The sequence below is a fragment of the Monodelphis domestica genome, chromosome 7 (genome assembly GCF_027887165.1).
Source record: "Monodelphis domestica isolate mMonDom1 chromosome 7, mMonDom1.pri, whole genome shotgun sequence".
NCBI lineage: Eukaryota > Metazoa > Chordata > Mammalia > Didelphimorphia > Didelphidae > Monodelphis > Monodelphis domestica.
Genome location: NC_077233.1, coordinates 278622039 through 278641950, shown reverse-complemented (window position 1 = coordinate 278641950; position 19912 = coordinate 278622039). Strand labels below are relative to the sequence as shown.

Here is a 19912-nt window from a genome sequence, read left to right as displayed (position 1 = left end):
CTAAGAACTCTGTGGCAGGCACGTGACTCAGCAGCCCCTCTTCCCCCAATAATTGTGTTCCTTAGCCTCTCTGGGACCAGTCTCCTTCCGTGTAAAATGAGGGTGTTGGATTCGAGGACTTCTGAGGTCCTTCTCATTCTGAATCTCAGATCCGGAGGCCTCTCCTGGCTTTTCCTCCACTTACATGGATCTGGAAGCCATAGTTTCTCTGGACCGGATATTCAGTGACATTATAGCAGGTAGACAAGTCAATCTCACCATCCAAATCAGCTGCCTAAACAAAAAAGAAAGAATCACATGGGTACTGCCTGCACTGGGGAGGCTATCTAAAATAAGACAGGACCCCCCAAAACAAAGAAAAAGTCCATCTCAAGAGCTTTGACCCGTGTGGCCGCTGGGAGTTCAGAGCCCGGCAAGCAGTCAAAGCGAAGGTGTTTATCATGTGTTCATCCAGGAAACAAAAGGAGATACTGAACCCTTTTTTCCTGGAGATGAGCACGCTGAAAAGATCTCCCCATGAAGAAAACACCGTCCGTGTAAGCAGTTCTAAACAAGAGTTTAGATCTGTGCACGCTCAGTGGTCGTGTAACGATCGGCCCGAAAGGTTCAAAACACAATCGAATTCACAACAAATACGTTAAAAAATAAAGGAAACAGGACCCTTCACCCGGACCTTCAAAAGGCCTCCCCTTCGGTCTTAGAATCATTTAAAGGACCGATTCCAGGACAGAGGGAGGGGCTGGGAAGGGTCTACGCGGGCTCCAGGTCTGGCTCCGACCGCTGGACGGTCTCGCTGCCCCTCACGCTAAGCTGAGCTGCTCTGGACAAGACCCTCCGGAGCGGACCTCCTTGTGCACCCTTCCCAACAGGAGCCAGCCTAGGAGGCACAAGCTCCACGAGCATCCTCCCATCTGCGGAGGAAGGAGCTTCGAGCGAGAAGGATTCCTGCAGCTGCCCCTGGGATAAAAGCAGATGCTCACCTCCTCGGCCACCGAATCCCTGTAGTATCTCAGGCTCTGATCCGCCAGGACAAACCAGTGCTTCTTCCACTGAGGGGAGGAAGGAGAAGACACATCAGTGCCCTGCGGGCTTTCCCTCGGCTCGTCTGAGTGGCGGCAGAGCCGGGGACGCGTCGTCCCCCTCCCCGTGCGCAGTGCTGGCACGCAGAGGCCTCTGCTGAGGTCCCGAGCAGCCATGCATCGATCTAAGCCGTAGCTGCTCCAGTGAAAAGCCGCCCCAGAAAGCCGAGAGCTCTCCAGGCTCCAGGCTGGGTGCTTGTGAGCACAGCCCAGCTGCTCTGCTGCCCTCCAGCCGCCTTCTCAGGGGCCGCATCATCGGGGCTTCCACCCAGTGAAGCCGGTGCCTGGCCAACAGGACGGGAAGCCGTTTCGATTTGTTTTCGCCCCCCGCCTGCAGCCAGTAGCAGCAACTAACCAGCTACGTTCCCAAGTCTTCACTGCGGGTAGCAAGGAGGGAAAGCCGGTTCTTCGGGCAAACCAGGGGGTTGGATATGAAGGAGAAAGAGAGAAGAGCAGGATGACCTTCGGCGAGTCGCGGAGGAGAAGTCGGCTCTGGGGCCTCCGCAGCCCCACCGGCCCAGCCCCCTTCCCACCCCCGAGGGGGCGCTGCAGGGTGGGAGCAGGAAGCAGAGGCCGGGGGACTGCCAGGGCAGAAGAGGAGCAACGGAACAGCTTGAGAGAGTTGGGCAAAGGGCTCTGCACACCCTCTTACGGGTTATCCCCACCACAGCCCCCGGCAGGAGGTGCGCACTCTGCCTCTCGTCTACAAACGAGGAAACGGAGGCAGGCAGCCGGGAAGGGCCTGCAGCTCGGCTCTCTCTGACCCCAGCCGCAGGGCTCCATCCGTGCTGCCACTCCGTTTTACTCCTCCGGGACAGAGCTGGGCTTGGGGACGAGGGGATGAGCTGCGGGCAGCTTCGGGAGTCATGCTGCTCAAGGGCTCCCCCGTGACAGTCAGATGTGAGGGGTGCTTCTAGCTTGGCTCAAAGAGGCTAATGAAAAGTCAAGGGCAAAAAAAACGAACCCAATGATTCAAGTCTTTCAGTCTGAAAACCACGAGGCCACAGGGACCCTTTGAAAAGGGTCCGTCATGGGGTCAGCCAGGGGACTCAGTGGATTGAGAACCAGGCCTGGAGATGGGAGGTCCTGGGTTCAAATCTGACCCATATATTCCCTAGTGGTGTGGCCCTGGGCAAGTCTTGCCTAGCTCTTACTATCTTCTGCCTTAGAACCAATGCAAAGTATTGATTCTAAGATGGAAGATAAGGATAAAAAAAAAGGGAGGTTCATAATATAGGAATTTTTTTTTTTGCCAGACTAAGATGATACGTATTGAGGGCTTCTTTCTTTGAATTTTAGTCAATGAAGGGGAAATATAGTGGGAAAGACAGATAAGTTTTTAAAAGCTGTTTCTTAAAAGTATTTTTAAAAATATTTCTTTAAATGAACAAAATATTAAATCTATTTATTTATTTAAGGCATTTTAGAAAGGCTGCTCAAAGGGTTGGATAGCCAGGCCTAGAGACGGGAGGTCCTAGGTTCAAATCTGGCCTCAGACACTTCCCAGCTGTGTGACCCTGGACAAGTCACTTAACCTCCACTGCTTAGCCCTCACCACTCTTCTGCCTTGGAACCAATGCACAGTATTGATTGTAAGATGGAAAGTAAGGGTTAAAAAAAAAGGGTCAATAGTATAGGATTTTTTTTTTGCTAGACTAAGATACTATGTATTGAAGGGTTCTTCTTTTTTTTATTTGGTCAATTTTAAAAAACGGTTTCTTAATGCTCTTCTGCCTTAGAACCAATTCTTAGTGTCAATTTTAAGACAAACGGTAAAGGTTTTTTAAAAATGGCTGCTCGGGAAAAAATGAGATACTTAAGGACAGACACTTCAACTTGGCTTTCACGTATTAGGCCCGGGAGGTTTGGGCATCTTGCAGGCAGCAGCTCTCTGGGCATAGACAGATATCCTGCTTCTTTCCAAGGCTGGAGGGCCCAGACTGCTTCCTGCTGAAGCTCCCAGTCACACAGATCAGTAGTAAAATTGTTCACCGAAGTCAGGAAGTTTGGGAACAGAGAACAAAGATCCTGATGCTTCCTGAATCCATCCATTCCCTGGCTCAGCTCTTGGCCAATCAGGCACCAAACTCACCTGGCCGTCCTCATACTGCTTGGTCAGCCAGCCTTTCTTGAAGTTCAGCAGGTCAGGCTAGGAAGAGGAAAGAGAGAGAATCATGGGGCAGCTTTAAGGGGCTTCACTCCTCGCAGGAAGGCCGACGCTAGGAGAAGGAGTGCTCTGTGCCAGGTGACAAACACCTTTCTTGAGGAAGAACGCTGAGAGAACAAATGCTTTGTTCTGCATAAGCACGGGCCTCCCCCCGCCGCCACCCACCAACACTGCTTCTGCTGCCTCTGGACAGACTCCTCAGAAAAGAGGGAGAAACTGTGCTCCGAGGCTTAGTGGGAGATGTAAGTGGCCTTCGTCATCAGCTGCAGTCCTAGTATGTTCAGCAGCAACAGCACAGGAGTAGCTCTGCCTCCTCCTCACGAGGAGAATCACTTCCTCCTGAAGGGGACCCGTACACACGGGGTGGAGGCGATGGATGAGGCGAGGGAGAGATGGGGACAGGCATATTTGTTCCTCTGTGGAAACCATAGGAGTGGCAGAGTCACAGAGGCAGAAAATGATCCCTTTTCAGTCAGAAAAAAGGAAATACACCAGGTGGTGACAGAAGACGGGCCGAAAATCTCCCGCAGAAGGGAGAGGTACAGCATTGACTTTCCAAGCAAACTTGGGGCTTAGTAATAGCGGTGACCTCCCAGAATGACCTGGTGGTTGACTCACCAATAGGGATTGTTTCTTATTTTCTTGTTTCCCCATGAACTGAGAGTCGACCCCTCGGTAGGAAAAGCCACAACTAAGTGAGAGGATAATCATTCCAGCCTTTTTCCAATATCTATCATGTAACGAGACAAAATCCTGACATTCCTAGGAAGATGGGATCCAAGCACTAAAAGAGACCTTGTCTTTCCTTATTTCCTCCATTTTACTTTGACTTCGGCATAGTCTATTTCCTATCAGATTAGAGTAAAAAACCCAACCCAACCCAATATGTGAGGCTCTTGTCTTTTGGATTTGCTTGAATTCTTCACAGTTCTGTCCTCCTCCTTTCTACCTTTAGGCTCCTTCTGACCAAGATGGGAACCTTTCTCTACTCCTGGGCCATTTTGGTCTATGGATTCCAGGTGTTTCGCAAGCAGAGACCTCAAGCTCCAGTATCAGGAATTGGCTGCAACTGTCAGGCTTGGTTAAAGAGGTCAAGGAGCAAGTAGATCTTTGGAAATCCCAAAGCAAGGGCTGAAAGGAAAGCTTGCTGAGGTCATCCTCCTTCAAACTCAAACGTGACCACGGAACAGAAAAGCCAAAGCTCCCATTCCACGGCTCCTTTTCTGCAGGTACGATTAGTCCATCCCGAATCACAGGAAGTGAAGGGTCTACATAAATATCCTAAAGTAATTAGAACTGAGAGGAAAGTAGAGGAGAAAATCACCCCCAAGTAGCAGAAACTAAGACTCTCGTGTCAGATGTGCCATTCCATGAATTCAAGAATCTAGTTATTGGTCCAAACAAACAAACAAAAACAAAAAGGTACAGTAGAGGACTCAATTGATTGGTCACTGTTTAAGAAATTAGTTTTCTTTTCCAACTCAGTGCCTCATCTCCCTTTCTGTCACCCTGAAATAAAGTAACACCCTGAAACCAGAGCGATCAGAGACCTTGACTAAATCAAGACTATCCATTTTTAATATCGAGCTGAAGAGAGAATAGCTGGGAACAGGCAAGACGTACAGTATAAAGAAACAAGTTTTGCTGACAAAAAACTGGCATTCTAGAGAACGTCCATGAATCAGCCAAAGCATGGACTTGTGCCCTAAAGGGAAGCTCACTTTAGGAAGACAAGAAAGCCATTTTCTACAGAAACAAAATTCAAGAAAAAGTGGATGCTGCCTCAAAATGATGTTTTTAAAAATCAGACCATTAGAGGAAGATAGATGGATGGAGAAACTGAGGTCCTCTATAGATGACCGGAGTCCCCAGACTCCTGAGCTTATTCACCACTCTTCTGGCAGAGCTGGCCTGTCTTTGCAGGGAAACTGTTCCCAGAAAACAACACTAGGTTGCTCCAAAGCGCCCCAGTTCTTTGTGGGCATGAAAGAAAGAGAAGGGCTGGAGAAGTGGTGCTTTTAGTCTCCTTGGGAGATGCAGAAAGAATAAGGGGTGAGGGTGGGAGCGACCTTTGTTTGATTCACTCCAAACGGTGCCCTGGTGTACTATCAGGACCGATGAGAAAGCTTGTGGCTACCCAGGCTGCCAGGGCACACAGAGAAGACTCGGGCCCCAAAATGGGACCAGACATAGGAAAGGAACCGTTTGAAACGTGTGTGTCTTGAAACCTCGGTTCTACGTTGCCCGGTCCTGCGGAATAGAGAAGGCCAGGACAAACTGGGCTCACCGTCATGGAGGACTCTGTGGACCTTCTATCCAGTGACTTGGCTCTTCGGTGCGGAGACAGGGGAGAAGCGGAAACATCTGGGATGGAGCCAGCGGGGGAGGCCATAGCTTCTGCGGTGCAGTCCTGTGGCAGAGAGCAGCCTCCAGTCAGTACAAGCCAAGCTCCTAAGGAAGCTGGAGTTGGGCTGAAGACCTGGAACCACCCTCGAATCATTTACAAAGCCTCTGCTTACGACGAGGGCAACGAAACACAGAAGGCACGTTCACCCGAAGAGGAGAGGCCTCTTACGCACGAAGGGGGAGGATGAGGACACCCGGCGGCCCCTCCGTAGGATCTTGGGGTTTGTGGTTCTGACACACCTGCAGAAGCCAACGCAGCAAGACTAATCCCCGCGCTGTGGCCAGCGCCGCTTCTCTGGGCCACACGAGCCCCTCTCTGCGCCCCCCCCGCCCACCACTTCTATTGGATGGCGACAGGCAGGAAATGTGAGAGCCGGGCCAAGTCCTCCGTGGCTCCCATCCGTGTCAGCACGGTCATGGGGGAGGAAGAAGAAGGATGCGAGGAGAAGCAGAGACGAGGACTCGGGAAGACGCCAACTAGGTACTGTCAGTCTCCTTTTCCTTTGTCTGTTACAGAAACTCAGGGATGCCCCAAGTCAGGAGACAGCTGCCACCCTGAGGACTAAATGAGCGGGTGGAGGGCCTTCCAGGAGCCAGGCTGGGAAGCCAGAAAAGAGGCATCTCATGGAGCCCGTCACTGGTGATTAGTCGGGAGCAAGAAGAAAGACGCTGGGGTTGGCGGAGGACGCCATTTGGATCTCCCTGTTAAGCACCCAGGCCGGGTGGCCCCCCAATCCCTGCAGAGATTCCTTCAGCCCATTAGGATCCACACAAGCCTCACCACCGGGCCCTGAAACAAGCGGGGAGCCCAGCCCCGGGGGAGCCAGAGACCCCTGTGGGGGGCTTACCCGCTTCCTGGGGAACACTCTCTTCTCGCTTCGGCCCTGGCGCGTGTCGCTCGACGTCACGGGGCCGGCGGACAGGTTGGTCTCCATGTGCTCAGCCTTCTCAATGTCCAGGGCCTCAAATTTCTCAATCACCTGCGACCTCCTGTAAGAGACAGGACACAGAAGCCACTCAATGGAAGAGGGGAAGCGCACCTGCCGGCTCAGACTACCCCGGCAGGCTCACACAGAAGCGCACGCTTTCTAGAAAGTGGAACTTGGAACGGGTGCTCAGCTCTTACTTCTCTATGGCTCGCCCTCTTGCCACTGGACTTGGTGAGGAAAAAGGAGAGAGGACAGAGCAGGAGGACGGGAGGAGCTGTTCAGTTTGGCTCCACTCGGCTCTGAGGAAGAACCTCGTATACACTGAACTGTTTCCTTGTTGGACCGAGAAGAAGGAAGCAAATACCACCGTAGCCTGCTGTACCGAAAACACCTTCTAGAAGGAGAGCCCTGCGCCATTCTCATTGCAGGATTTAGTGTCCAGCAACCGAGATCCCCCCCCTTTTTATTGTGGATTAGCCTGGCCCTTTTTCTTCTCTTTTTAAAAAAGTCCTGCCTTCCGACTTAGAATCAATACTATATATTGGTTCCAAGGCAACAGATTGGTAAGGGAGAGGCAATGGGGGTTAAGTGACTTGCCCAGGGTCACACAGGTATGCAGTGAGGCTAGATTTGAACCCCACACTTCCCATCTCTAGGACTGACTCTCAATCCACTGAACCCCTTGGCTGGCCCAGACTTGCCCTTCTTAGTACATATTCAGGTTTGTCTGAAGCATAAAGAGACTGTTCTGAGTCCTTGGATTTTAAGCCAGGATTCTTATCGCACCCTTTTTTTGAACACACCCACACACACACGCACACGCACACGCACACGCACACATATTTTCATAGGTACACAATCAAAAGGTAACCACCACCTTGCAGCAAGAAGGAAAAGATTCCATGTCCAAGAGAATTCATTATTTGATCGTGAGGCTGGCTTAGCCTCCCGTTGTTCTTGTTTAGCGAGAAAAAGGCCCACGAATTAACATTGTTTTTGCTGAACATTGAAAGGATCAAAACCAAATTAAAACAAAACAAGCGAGTTGATTTCATGGGAGAGGGCTGGCTGCACCATCAGTTGTCTACTGCTGGAGACTGAGATGAGATGGGAGCGAAGCAGGTGGAGTAAAGGCGGATAACTGTCACACAGCAACACAGCGGGAGAAGTGGAGAGGAACAAGACCTGAAAGAAAACAAGGCTGGAAAATGAATGAAGAGGAAAGATTTCTTTAAAGCAACAACAAATCAAAATCATTCAGCGTTGAAGACCCCCAAATCAAAGATCATCATGGCATAAAGGGGGGAATTGACAAAATCACAGCTCTAAGAGGTTAATTCCACCGATTGGAGGGGCTGCGGGGCATCTGGAAGAGGTTAATCAGCAGCTTTCTACGCTTTCCTGCAGCTTCCTCCAGCAGTCCTAAGGACCAGTTCTCTGGTCTGGAAATGGCTAATTCCTAATTCCACCACCCTCCCCAAGGACATCCTCCTCCCTTTTTTTAAACCCTGAGCTTCTGTCTGAGTCAGTACAAGTGGGGCTGTTTGGAGGGCAAACGACTAAAAGAGTGCTGAGAAGCGGAGACCAGAGGGGCAGACACAACTTCTCCTTTCACGTCATTGCACTCATGGACAAGGGCTGCCTCTAAGTCTCGCCTCCGAAGGGTCGGAGGGCCACAAGCCCCAGAACATTAACATTCAAGCCGGAAATGAAGGAAGGAGCTGGCATTCTGGGACAGCCTCAGGAACCAGCTTATCCATAGGGAAGGCGAGAGGCAGACGCTTTTAGGATGTTCCATCTGCAGGCTGGAAGAGCCACCTTCTTCAGCCCTTATTTTCTGCCTTAGAATGGATACGACATTGATTCAATGGGAGAAGAGCGGTGAGGGCTAGGCATCTGGGGTTAGGTGACTTGCCCAAGGTCACACCTCCAGGCAGCGTCCGAGGCCCTCCCATCTCCAGGCCAGCTTAGCTGCCCCAAGAATCGCTGGTTCTTAAGGCTGTTTAACTGAGGTTCCAGGCTTTGGTTTGCAACCCTGTCTTTAAATCGGGCAGCAAAGGCAGAGCGATGAGGAAAGAAACAGGGCAAGCCAAGCCAAGCAGCCAAGGGTGGGACATCTTAATACAGTCTTGGCTGGATCCCGAGGGAGGCACCGACAATACCCTGAAACCTCTCACGAGGTGCTAAGGCTGAGTGCCTTTGGGCCCGCTGATGAGGCCATCTTTGTCCTCTGGAGTTGTGGGAAGTCACCAGTTCTCGTGAGACGGTCACTGCTGCCACAGAGGGCGCAGGCTGCCCACTCTGCCCAGCACGGGGGAGGGTCTGCCTTCTCCAGCCGCCTCAGTAAAACTGGTTCAGAGGCAGAGAACCACCCGGTCAAAAGGGGCGTCTTTTTTTTTTAACTCTTCATCTCCCCTCTTAGAATCACATGCTCCGAGGCAGAAGAGCTCTGATAAGGGCTGGGCATTGGCGACAGAGTGGCGTGCCCAGAATCACCCAGCGAGGAGGCATTCGTGGGCAGATCTGAACTCGGGACCTCCCATCTCCTGGCTCTCCATCCATTTCTAGCCCCCTCCTCCTGTGCTTCCCTAGAGTGAGGATCCAGCAGCTGCTCTGCCCAATGGGTCAAGCTCTGCGTCTGACTCAAGGAAGGAGAAGCTCTCAACTGAGCACGCCAAACTGCAGAGTGAGAGGAGGGTTCCCTCGCGGGGTGCCCCCCCCGGATTACTGAGCATTGGGATGGGGAACGAAGGCGCCCCCATACGGGGCGCTCGGCTAGAGGTGGCGCCTCTGAGCCAGGAAGCGGACGCCGTAAAAGGCTCCACCACGGACAGCCAACACACGAGACCCGCCATATCCGGGGGGGACTCGGGTGCTGGCCGTCGAGGAGCGGAGCTGGCAAGCGCGGAATGAAAGCGAAGGCCGGACTAGCCCGAATCATCCTACAGTGACTGAGCTGGAAGCGAACCCGTCTAGAAGCAGCCAAGCCACGCAGCTCTGCACCGAATGTTAATTCTCTGGTCCGGCGCTAAACCGGGGCTCCGCCGGCCCCTGCTCCCAGTCACTGTATCGGGGGCCCCCTGCACGCCCTGGCCTCGTTGATCAGCGTATAGTCACTGCCAGGCAATGGGGAGCCACAGAAGGGCCGAGAGCCCCCTTAGACAAGGCTGTTTCACTGCAGAAGCGCCCTGGCAGGCCATGTTCAGGGGGATACGTAGAACTTTCTCAGCTACAACTTGCGTTGGTCTAGGTGACCAATCAATGGATGATCACACATGTCAAGTGCTTGGCAAACCCACTAGATGCCGTCTGTGGAGTTTCTTTATTTTTCCTCTTTTCAAGACCTTTGGCAACCCTTCTTATATCCATGTCCTAGGTTTCTTTATAGACTTTTACGTGTGACCCTGGGTGAGTCACTTTCCTGGGTCTCAGTTTCCTCCTCTGTAAAATCAGAGGGTTAGACTAGATGTCTCCACAGATCCTAGTCTAATATTTTGGTGCTGAAACCAGGGAGCTCTTGATCATTTGTGGTGAAAGAGGAAAGAAACAACAGCCAGAGAACCCAAAGGGCCCTCTTCATTCTCAATAGACTGTGGCCCCGATCCTATGAGACTTCAGGGGCAGCTTGAGCCCCTGAAGAGGGCCGTCTAACAGCATGATTTTCAGTTGGGGGGCTCCAGCTGGTACAAGGGGGTCCTCTGAAAAAGCCCTTCCCAGGTCCACGGGGGAGATGGCTTATTTTTCTTGGGTTGGCCAGGGAAAGAAGGGCAGTGGCATCCATCCAGGCTCTCTACAGAGCCCCCCAAAACCCTGCCCTGGCCCAAAGCAGGGAGCGGCCACTTCTGGCGTCAGACTGGACTTCCTGGAAATGGTGGAGCTCAATTTCCCCACAGGCAGACTATAAAAGGGGGGAAGGTGGCGGCTGTGTGTTTCCGCAGGGGACCACCTCAAAGCAGGCAAGCGCTCCAGATGTGGCTGAAGTCGCCACGGGGATGCGCTGGCCACTGGTCAGTGGCCGCAGAGGACGACGTCCTCGGGAAGCTGGCCTGAGAGCTGCAGCCCTCTTACTCCGGAGCGGGGAAAAGCAAAGACGCGCTCTGCCTGTCTACAGCTTAGGCTCGGTGTCAAAGGGAAGAGCTCCCCACCAGCCCCAAAGGGAGAGTCTGATCCTCCCTGAAGAAGCCCTCTTCCCCTCCTTACCTCCTCTGGTCGCCAAACAGACGAGCCACCTCCTCCCTGCCAGGGCTGCGGGCCCGAGTCCGGCGCTCCAGCCGCCTCCTCTCCACCTGGAAGGCCTCGCGATTACTGATCCGGATGGCCTTAGGCACGTCGGCCAGAGTGGCGTACTGCCGGCTGGCTCTAAAGGCAAAGAGGCGCCCCGCGGGCTCTGCTCCCCTCCCCCCAGCACTGCCGGAGTCCGCGTAGGGGGGGTGCCGACGTGCTGAGTCCAGAGAGTTCGGGGAGATGCTGGAGACCACTCGGCGGGCAGCCTGGGCACCTGAGGAAGAAAAGGGGCGGCCGTGCTCCTGGAAGGGCGTTTCTGGGTAACTGTACCTGTTATGGGGGACGCTGGGGCTGGGAGGGGATGGCGGCGGTGGCAGCTGCTGCTCTTCCGCCTTCAGGTCCTGCTTCGTCTTCTCCAGGGAAAAGTAGCCACTCTCCACTCTGGCCTTCCGTCCACAGTCTACTCGGTCACCGTTCATGGCACTCTCCTCTGCGGCAGGGAAAGAGGAACGGGAGGGGGGGAGAGGAGGGAAAGGAGGGAGAGCGTTTGGGCATGCCCTGAGTTGGAGGCACTTCAGGCAAAGAATTCCCACAGAGCTGGGATTTTAAAAGGGTGCCTGGAGAGCAAGCAGCAGGCTCTTGTGCCTCCTCCATTCTTTGTTGAAAAAATGAATTAGTTTACCTTTTATTGGGATATTTATTTATATAAATAGGAATGTAATAATACAAATCATATATAAGTAAAAATAAAAATATTTAGATAAGTATATACAGATTTTATATAAAATTATTCATTTTATTGGTTATTTATTCAAAGCCATTACCTTCCACCTTATAATCAATCCCATGTATCTGTGCCAAGGCAGAAGAATGGTAACAGCTATTTGGGGCAAAGTGACTTGCCCAGAGTCACCCTGCTAGGAAGTGTCTGAAGCCAGATTTGAATCCAGAACCTCCCATTTCTAGGCCTGGTTCTCAAAACACGGAGCCATCTAGTTCTCCTATTAATTAGTATTTTTAAAATGAATTCACGAAGACTTCCGATCAAGATGGCGGCTTAGAGGCAGCGAAAGTTCAGACCTCTGAAAACCCTTCCTTACCAATCACAAACTGAATGTTCCCAGGACATCGAAATTCAAACTGAACAACAGGATAGACCTGGGGAACCCTCCTCCTGGACCTGGATCAAAAGGGCTCATTCAGCCCAAACCAGCTGAACCTAATCCCATCAGGAGCCCTCAGAGCCCAGGGAGGCACGACCCCTCCCCCCTTAGAGAGCAGGGTCTTCTGAAAGAACAGAAACCTAGAGGCGGAGTCAAGATGGTGGCCTAGAAGGAGCATAGACCTAGCAGCCTGGCCAGAGCTTTGGAGATCCTCCATATTTGCTCCAGCTGTCCAGGAAGTTTAGAACTCAGAGCAAACCCAGCCCAACCAAGCTGAACTTAATCCCATCAAAAGTCTCCAGAACACAGGCTCCCCACCCACCCTCATTGACTGCTGGTCTTTAAGCCAATCAAAAGCCTCCAGAGGACAGGGAAGCTTAAACCCCCAACAACCTTCCCCCAGAGACTACACCAAAAGATCTTCTGTTAAAGCTCCAAGAGGGGAGACTGATAGAAGTGACCAAAAAATTAAAAAGTTTTTGTACAAACAAAACCAATCTAACTAAAATTAGAAGGAAAGCAACAAATTGGGAAACAATCTTCATAACAAAAACCTCTGACCAAGGTCTAATTACTCAAATTTATGAAGAGTTGTACAAAAATGTACAGTTGTACAAAAATGTACAGTTGTACAAAAAATCAAGCCATTCTCCAATTGAAAAATGGGCAAGGGACATGAATAGGCAATTTTCAGTTAAAGAAATCAAAACTATTAATAAGCACATGAAAGTGTTCTAGATCTCTTATAATCAGAGAGATGCAAATCAAAACAACTCTGAGGTATCACCTCACACCTAGCAGATTGGTTAACATGACAGCAAAGGAAAGTAATGAATGCTGGAGGGGATGTGGCAAAGTAGGGACATTAATGCATTGCTGGTGCAGTTGTGAACTGATCCAGCCATTCTGGAGGGCAGTTTGGAACTATGCCCAAAGGGCGCTAAAAGACTGTCTGCCCTTTGATCCAGCCATAGCACTGCTGGGTTTGTACCCCAAAGAGATAATAAGGAAAAAGACTTGTACACAAATATTCATAGCTGCACTCTTTGTGGTGGCAAAAAATTCGAAAATGAGGGGATGCCCTTCGATTGGGGAATGGCTGAACAAATTTTGGTATATGTTGGTGATGGAATACTATTGTGCTAAAAGGAATAATAAAGTGGAGGAATTCCATGGAGACTGGAAAGACCTCCAGGAAGTGATGCAGAGTGAGAGGAGCAGAACCAGGAGAACATTGTACACAGAGACTGATACACTGTGGTACAAGAGAACGTAATGGATTTCTCCAGTAATGGCTTTACAATGTCCCTGAACAATTTGCAGCGATCTACAAGAAAAAAAAACAACAAACTATCCTTAAGCAGAGAACAAACTGAGGGAGTAAAAACACCGAGGAAAAGCAACTGCTTGACTACAGAGGTTGAGGGGATATGATCGAGGAGAGACGCTAAATGAGCGCCCTAATGCAAATACCAACAACAAGGAAATGGGTTCAGAGCAAGGACACATGTGATACCCAGACGAATCGCGCGTCGGCTAGGGAAGGGGTGGCGGGGGGGGGGGGGGGGAAGGAAAAGAAAATGATCTGTTTCCAATGAATAATGTATGAAAATGACCAAATAAAATAATGTTTAAAAAAAAAAAGAATTCACCACCCGCAGTCAAAATGGGCAATTTCTCCGGCCCGATCTACCTGTGACCTCTGTCAGGGAAGACCGATTCTCTCCAGAAGGTGAGAGGCCTGGAATGGGGGCCTGCCTCCTAGAGCCACCTTTTCTCTAATGTCCTCATCCCTTGGTTTTCTGAATTCATGATAGCAAACAGTCTGATGATAGCAAAATAGCCAAGCAATCTGAGTGTACAGAACGTACGTTTTTGATCAGACATTTGGGATCAACTCCTGCCTCGGACACTTGCTAACGGCGTAAGTGAGGACAGACAGGCCTCGTCAGTCTTCATCTGTAGAAAGGCTCTACGTCACAGGGCTGTGAGGAGGCCCAAAGGAGATGACAGAGCGATGACATGCAGAGCACTTGGTACACTTCTCCACGTTATTTGTATTTTCTCGGAGCTCAGGCCTGTCTGCCAAAATTCACCGAACGCTAGAATTGGAGTGTCAGTATAAAAGTCTCGGGCAGCACATGGTCACACACAAATGCTTAGAGTACTCCATTGGAGCCTGGCCCTGAAATAGTAGAAGTTGTGACCATCCTGGAACTCCAGTGCCACATCACTGTCTAGTCCACGTCCTGCAGCTCCAGTGCCACGTCACTGTCTACTTCACATCCTGGAGCTCCAGTGTCACGTCACTGTCTAGTCCACGTCCTGGAGCTCCAGTGCCACATCACTGTCTAGTCCACGTCCTGGAGCTCCAGTATCACGTCACTGTCTACTTCACGTCCTGGAGCTGCAGTACCACATCACTGTCTACTTCACGTCCTGGAGCTCCAGTGCCACGTCACTGTCTAGTCCACGTCCTGGAGCTCCAGTACCACATCACTGTCTACTTCACATCCTGGAGCTCCAGTGCCACGTCACTGTCTAGTCCATGTCCTGCAGCTCCAGTGCCACGTCACTGTCTAGTCCACGTCCTGGAGCTCCAGTACCACGTCACTGTCTAGTCCACGTCCTGGAGCTCCAGTACCACATCACTGTCTACTTCACATCCTGCAGCTCCAGTGCCACGTCACTGTCTAGTCCAGATCCTGGAGCTCCAGTGCCACGTCACTATTTCACATCCTGGAGCTCCAGTACCACATCACTGTCTAGTCCACGTCCTGCAGCTCCAGTGCCACATCACTGTCTAGTCCACGTCCTGCAGCTCCAGTGCCACGTCACTGTCTACTCCACGTCCTGGAGCTCCAGTGCCACGTCACTGTCTACTTCACGTCCTGCAGCTCCAGTGCCACGTCACTGTCTACTCCACGTCCTGGAGCTCCAGTGCCACGTCACTGTCTACTCCACGTCCTGGAGCTCCAGTGCCACGTCACTGTCTACTCCACGTCCTGGAGCTCCAGTGCCACGTCACTGTCTAGTCCACGTCCTGGAGCTCCAGTACCACATCACTGTCTACTTCACATCCTGGAGCTCCAGTGCCACGTCACTGTCTAGTCCACGTCCTGGAGCTCCAGTGCCACGTCACTGTCTAGTCCACGTCCTGGAGCTCCAGTGCCACGTCACTGTCTAGTCCACGTCCTAGAGCTCCAGTGCCACGTCACTGTCTACTCCACGTCCTGGAGCTCCAGTGCCACGTCACTGTCTAGTCCACGTCCTGCAGCTCCAGTGCCACGTCACTGTCTAGTCCACGTCCTGGAGCTCCAGTGCCACGTCACTGTCTACTTCATGTCCTGGAACTCCAGTGCCACGTCACTGTCTACTTCACGTCTCCATCTTCTCTCCAAGAAGGGATGTTCACAACTGAGGGCCATCGTCTCCCATGAGAGCTGAGGCCGAGTCAAAAATGCTGCCCAAATGGGGCCCTGCATTCAGGCATCAGCCTCGTCCTGCATTATCCTAGTTAGTCATCCTTTTTAAGGTTTGGGATCTGAGAGTGGAAGGTCCAGATAATTAAAAAACTGGAGTAACGGACGAGGGAGGAGGTCATTTCTAAGCTATAGGATAATTGCATTCTATAACATAAAATAATTGATGCTATATTTATCTGACAAATATAAACAAATTTAAATATGGATAAACTATAAATGCATCCTATAAATATAAACATAAATAACATATAAAAATATAATTTTAAAATATGGAAGAACTTTAAAAATGTTTAAAATCTCCCCCCCCCCCCCCATTTTGACTGATACAAAGGCACTGTTGCCTGATAAGAACATCACTGGGAAAAACTTAAAAAAAAAAAAGAAGAGGAAAGTTATCCAGAGAAAGGACTAAGAAAAGATGAAAAAGAGGGGAAGTGACTAGAAGAATCTAGAACTGAGGTTTTGTTAAGACGAAGACAGGAACCTTTTCCTTAAAAGATTCTGGTACCTGTGTACCAGAGGCCTGGTTATTACTATCAAAAAGAGATTTCCCTTGTTTCTTAAACTCCAAATTTCAGTTACCAGGAGGGTATGGCCATGGGAAGGAAAAAGAGGATCTGTGGTGAGAATCATGTACGCATTCAGGTGAGGGGCAATGAGAAATGTGGAATCCTCCATGGTGCTCCCCATTGCCAGGAGTGGCCTTGCTTCATCTTAGCTTGGATCAAAACAAACGACAAATTCACGCTCAAAAGCTTGCTTGCCTTGTTGGCCACTGGAGTCAATACACAGACTCTAGCCAAAGCCTAGAGTTCCTGAGGTTTCAAGAAGGTCAGCGTCAGGCGTCCAGCTAAGCATCAGCAAGTCCTCTTCAATTTCCCCTCATTACGGGGGGGAAAATCCCAACAAAGTTGGGAAAGAATCTTGGACCAGCCGTCCAAACACCTGGATTCTCGCCCCAGCTGGCAAAACGTAGGAGTCAGACGCAAGCAAATTCTCCTACTTCTCGGGGCCCATTTTCTCTGGTATAAACGAAGGAAACTGGCCTATCTGATCTTCAAAGTTTCTTCTAACTCGAATGTGCTGAGATGTGAGGAACCTACGAATCAACTCTGTAAGTTCCCTTTTGGGGAGAGGCCCAGTTGGAGGAGGGGGAGGCCACATTGCAAGGGAGAGAACCTTTTCCCAATCAACTCTCTTTTCCAAACCGCTAGAAGAAAATGGATGGGACAATGATGTATTTGTCTTCATTTGGTGAGAATAGAAGCTAAGTGAGTTCACAGGGATGCCATTTTCAAACCTAATTTTGCTTCAAATACAAAGGGTGGGTCTATACTGCCAAAGTCAGATAAACAATACGGTTAAACAGCAACAACAACAAAACAACAAATCTTTACCTTCGGTCTTAGAATCCATTCTAAGACAGAAGAGCAATAAGGACTAAGCAATTGGAGTTAAGTGACTTGCCCAGAATTTGAACCCAGGTCCTCCTGACTCCAGTCCTGGTTCTACCTGGCTGCCCCAGTAAATAGAATTTTTATGATAATTTGGACAAAGCCTCACATTTGTCTGAAATAAAAAGAAATGAAATGAAAATAAAACAAAATGAAATAAATGATTTGGATCGAGTGTGTCTTACCTTCTTTGTTTTCCAGCCCAGGTTCTTTCAGTGAGCTGGCTGGGAGGACTTGACTGGATCCAGAACTCTGTACTGGGCTAAGGGTACTCCCATCTGGCTGGTCCTTGGCCCTAATCTCCTCCTGCCAGAGTGTAGACTTGGTGGTGGGGATTTTTTCCGCGCTGGGAATGTTGCTGCTGGTGACAGCCATCTTGGCAGGCCCAGGCTCCTGAAAGAAGTAGAAAGAACTATTGACTAGGGCAGGGAATATTTTATTTCAAATGACTTTAAAACTCTATTTGTTCATCTGGAATCATTCTGCCTTCAGTTTTGGCAGGATTCAAACCCAAGAGGCAAAACCGGAGCAGTGGGGGAAAGGGGCAAATCGAAAGGGACCAAGTCAAATTTATTTTATGTGCTTAATTTTCAGAGAGCCCAGAAACCAGACAAAGTACTAAAAGAACCACATTATAGATAATACTAATATCATGTAAGGATTATTTAGGACTTTTCATTCTTGGCTCTTTAGGCACTTTGAAAAGAGGAATGGATGGAGAAACAGACAAGCTCACCACTCCCAAAGAGGTAAAAGATCGTGTTCAAATTCACGGGAAAATTTGGACACAGGAGTCTCTTTGTGCCCCAAAGACTTACCTCGTGCCCTAAACTATATCACTTTTTTTTTTAACGTCCTCTTTAAGAAATAACAATGCAGGGGGAAGCTGGGTAGCGTAGTGGATAGAGAGCCAGGGCCAGAGACAGGAGGTCCTGAGTTCAAATCTGGCTTCGGTCACTTCCTAGCTGTGTGATCCTGGGCAAGTTGCCTAACCTTTACATAGTACTGATTCTAGAATGGAAGGTAAGGGTTTAAAAAACAGAGCACCCAAAGGTGCTTGAACTTTTATCAAATACAGTAACCAGTCAGACTTGATTTAGTGAACAGATGACACTAACGTATTTTCCTCCTCTTGGAAGAGTTAGGCCATGGGTGCTGTGTATGCTCTCAGACACCATCACTGTGTCACAGATTTTCTTGGTTGAAAAGAGCCTCTGGAGCCATCCAGGAAGTCCAGCGCTGTCAAGTTCGAATAAAAAAGGGAGCCAACCAATTAGACATTAGCATCTCTGAGAGCTGGCCTACTGACTTGGATTTAAAATGTAATATCATCTGTGATTTACCAAACGTTTACTTATTTTGTTAATTAGTCCCCAATTACATTTTTTAGAACTTTCCCTTCTGTCTAAGAATCAACACTAAATGAGGTTCCAGGGCAGAGTGGTAAGGGCTGGGGAATGGGACCAAGTCGTCCAGAAGGGAGGCCCAGAGGCCAGATTTGACCTCTCCTCTCCAGGCCCAGCTCTCTCCCATCAGCCCTCCAATTACATTTTAATAGGGTTTGGCCACACCCAGTGTTGTGGAATACATGTTTGACACCTCTGATCTAGACCAACCTGGGAGCCCCCTCCAGGAATCCCCCCTACACTGTGCCCCACAAAGGGAAGGTATGCATTCGGAGAGGGTCCACTCCATTTTAGCCCTGATTATTAGGACGTTTTCCCCAATATCGAGCCAAAATAGGCTACTATTTCTAAAGGAAAGGAAGAACTAGGGTAGGAAAGTGGGAGAAAATCACTTCAATTATAGATTGCCAGCTGTAATCACATTCTTCATGAAGAAAGGGAGGATAACAGGATACAATGGAGAAAAATATGAAACAAACAGTCAAAACAATAAATGTGGATGAGATGACTGTATTCGTAACACAGGAAGGTGGTAGGATGGTTCAAGAAGCAAGATCCAACAATCTGTTTAAAAGAAATGTATTCGAAAGAAACAAACAAAAAATCAGAGTTAAAAGCGGTTATAGAAAATTTCACTTATATTTGTAGGGAGAAGAATTCATGGTTTCGGACAAAGCAACAGTAAAAATAGTCATGGGGAAAAGCAACAAGCAGGAAAGGAATGTTATGCTTAAAGGCACTCCAGTTGATTAAAGTGTAAAAGCTGTAAAGACACTAAGATTCTGGGGACACCTTGTATATGCACTTGTGCATAAAGTATAGAAAAAGGGCAAAGAGCAAAGCAGACTAGACTTGGAGACCTCCAACCTAGGAAAGTGCAATGAAACGTACACAGGAAAGAAAGCAAGGACATGAGAAATTTTCAAAAACTGACCATATGCCAGGGTATAAAAACCTTATCAACAAGTGATAAAAAGAATATTATGCACATCTTTTACTGGCTAAAACACGATAAAAATGATCATTAAAGGGTCCAAGAACAAATTATAGGAAAGCATGAAAATTTCATAAAAGAAAATGAAAATGAGACAAGATAATGAAATCTTTTGAGATGTAGGCAAAGCAGTCCTTAAGAGACAATACAGCACCATCTCAAATATTAGACAGATCAATCAATTGAAGACGAAACTAGAAAAATAACCAAAAAAATCTAATCACAATTAAAAACAAAACAGAAATTCTGATCATTAAAGAGATAAATAAAAAAGAAAATCAAAACAGAATGGATAAAACTAGGAACTGTTAAACTAGAAACCATTAACTAATCTGATTTTTAAAGAGAAAAACAAAATTGCAAACATCAAAAATGAAAAAAGATTCACAAAATATCAAGATAAAGGAAATCTTTATAAATGTTTGCCCAATTATATGCCAACAAAACTAGTAACAAGGGAAAGGTAGAAAATATAAAGTTCCAGATAAATAATACAAGAAACAGAAATTTTAAATAGCCAGATCTCACTAAAAGAAAATTCTCAAAGAAAACAAAGCACCAGGTGATTTTTAAAAGTGAATTTTATGAAACACTCAAAGAAAATA

The 19912-nt window shown here is 48.9% G+C and overlaps 1 protein-coding gene across 5 annotated transcripts in view; it reads right to left on the bottom strand.

Annotated features, from left to right (window-relative positions):
* The window catches only part of LOC100009785 (centrosomal protein of 290 kDa), a 65603-nt gene extending 46057 nt beyond the window's left edge, over positions 1-19546 (bottom strand). For 3 of the 5 annotated variants that reach the window (XM_056804467.1, XM_056804469.1, XM_056804468.1), the window contains exons 1-7: positions 17093-19544; positions 11136-11295; positions 6501-6642; positions 5534-5656; positions 3172-3228; positions 981-1049; positions 185-274 (exon numbers count right to left, since the gene is read on the bottom strand). In XM_056804467.1, coding sequence (XP_056660445.1) covers positions 185-274; positions 981-1049; positions 3172-3228; positions 5534-5656; positions 6501-6642; positions 11136-11295; positions 17093-17282 — 831 coding nt within the window. In that variant the 5' untranslated portion in view covers positions 17283-19544. The other 2 variants (XM_056804470.1, XM_007498368.3) reach the window with 2 other exon arrangements.
* Positions 19547-19912: the final 366 nt, after the last annotated feature.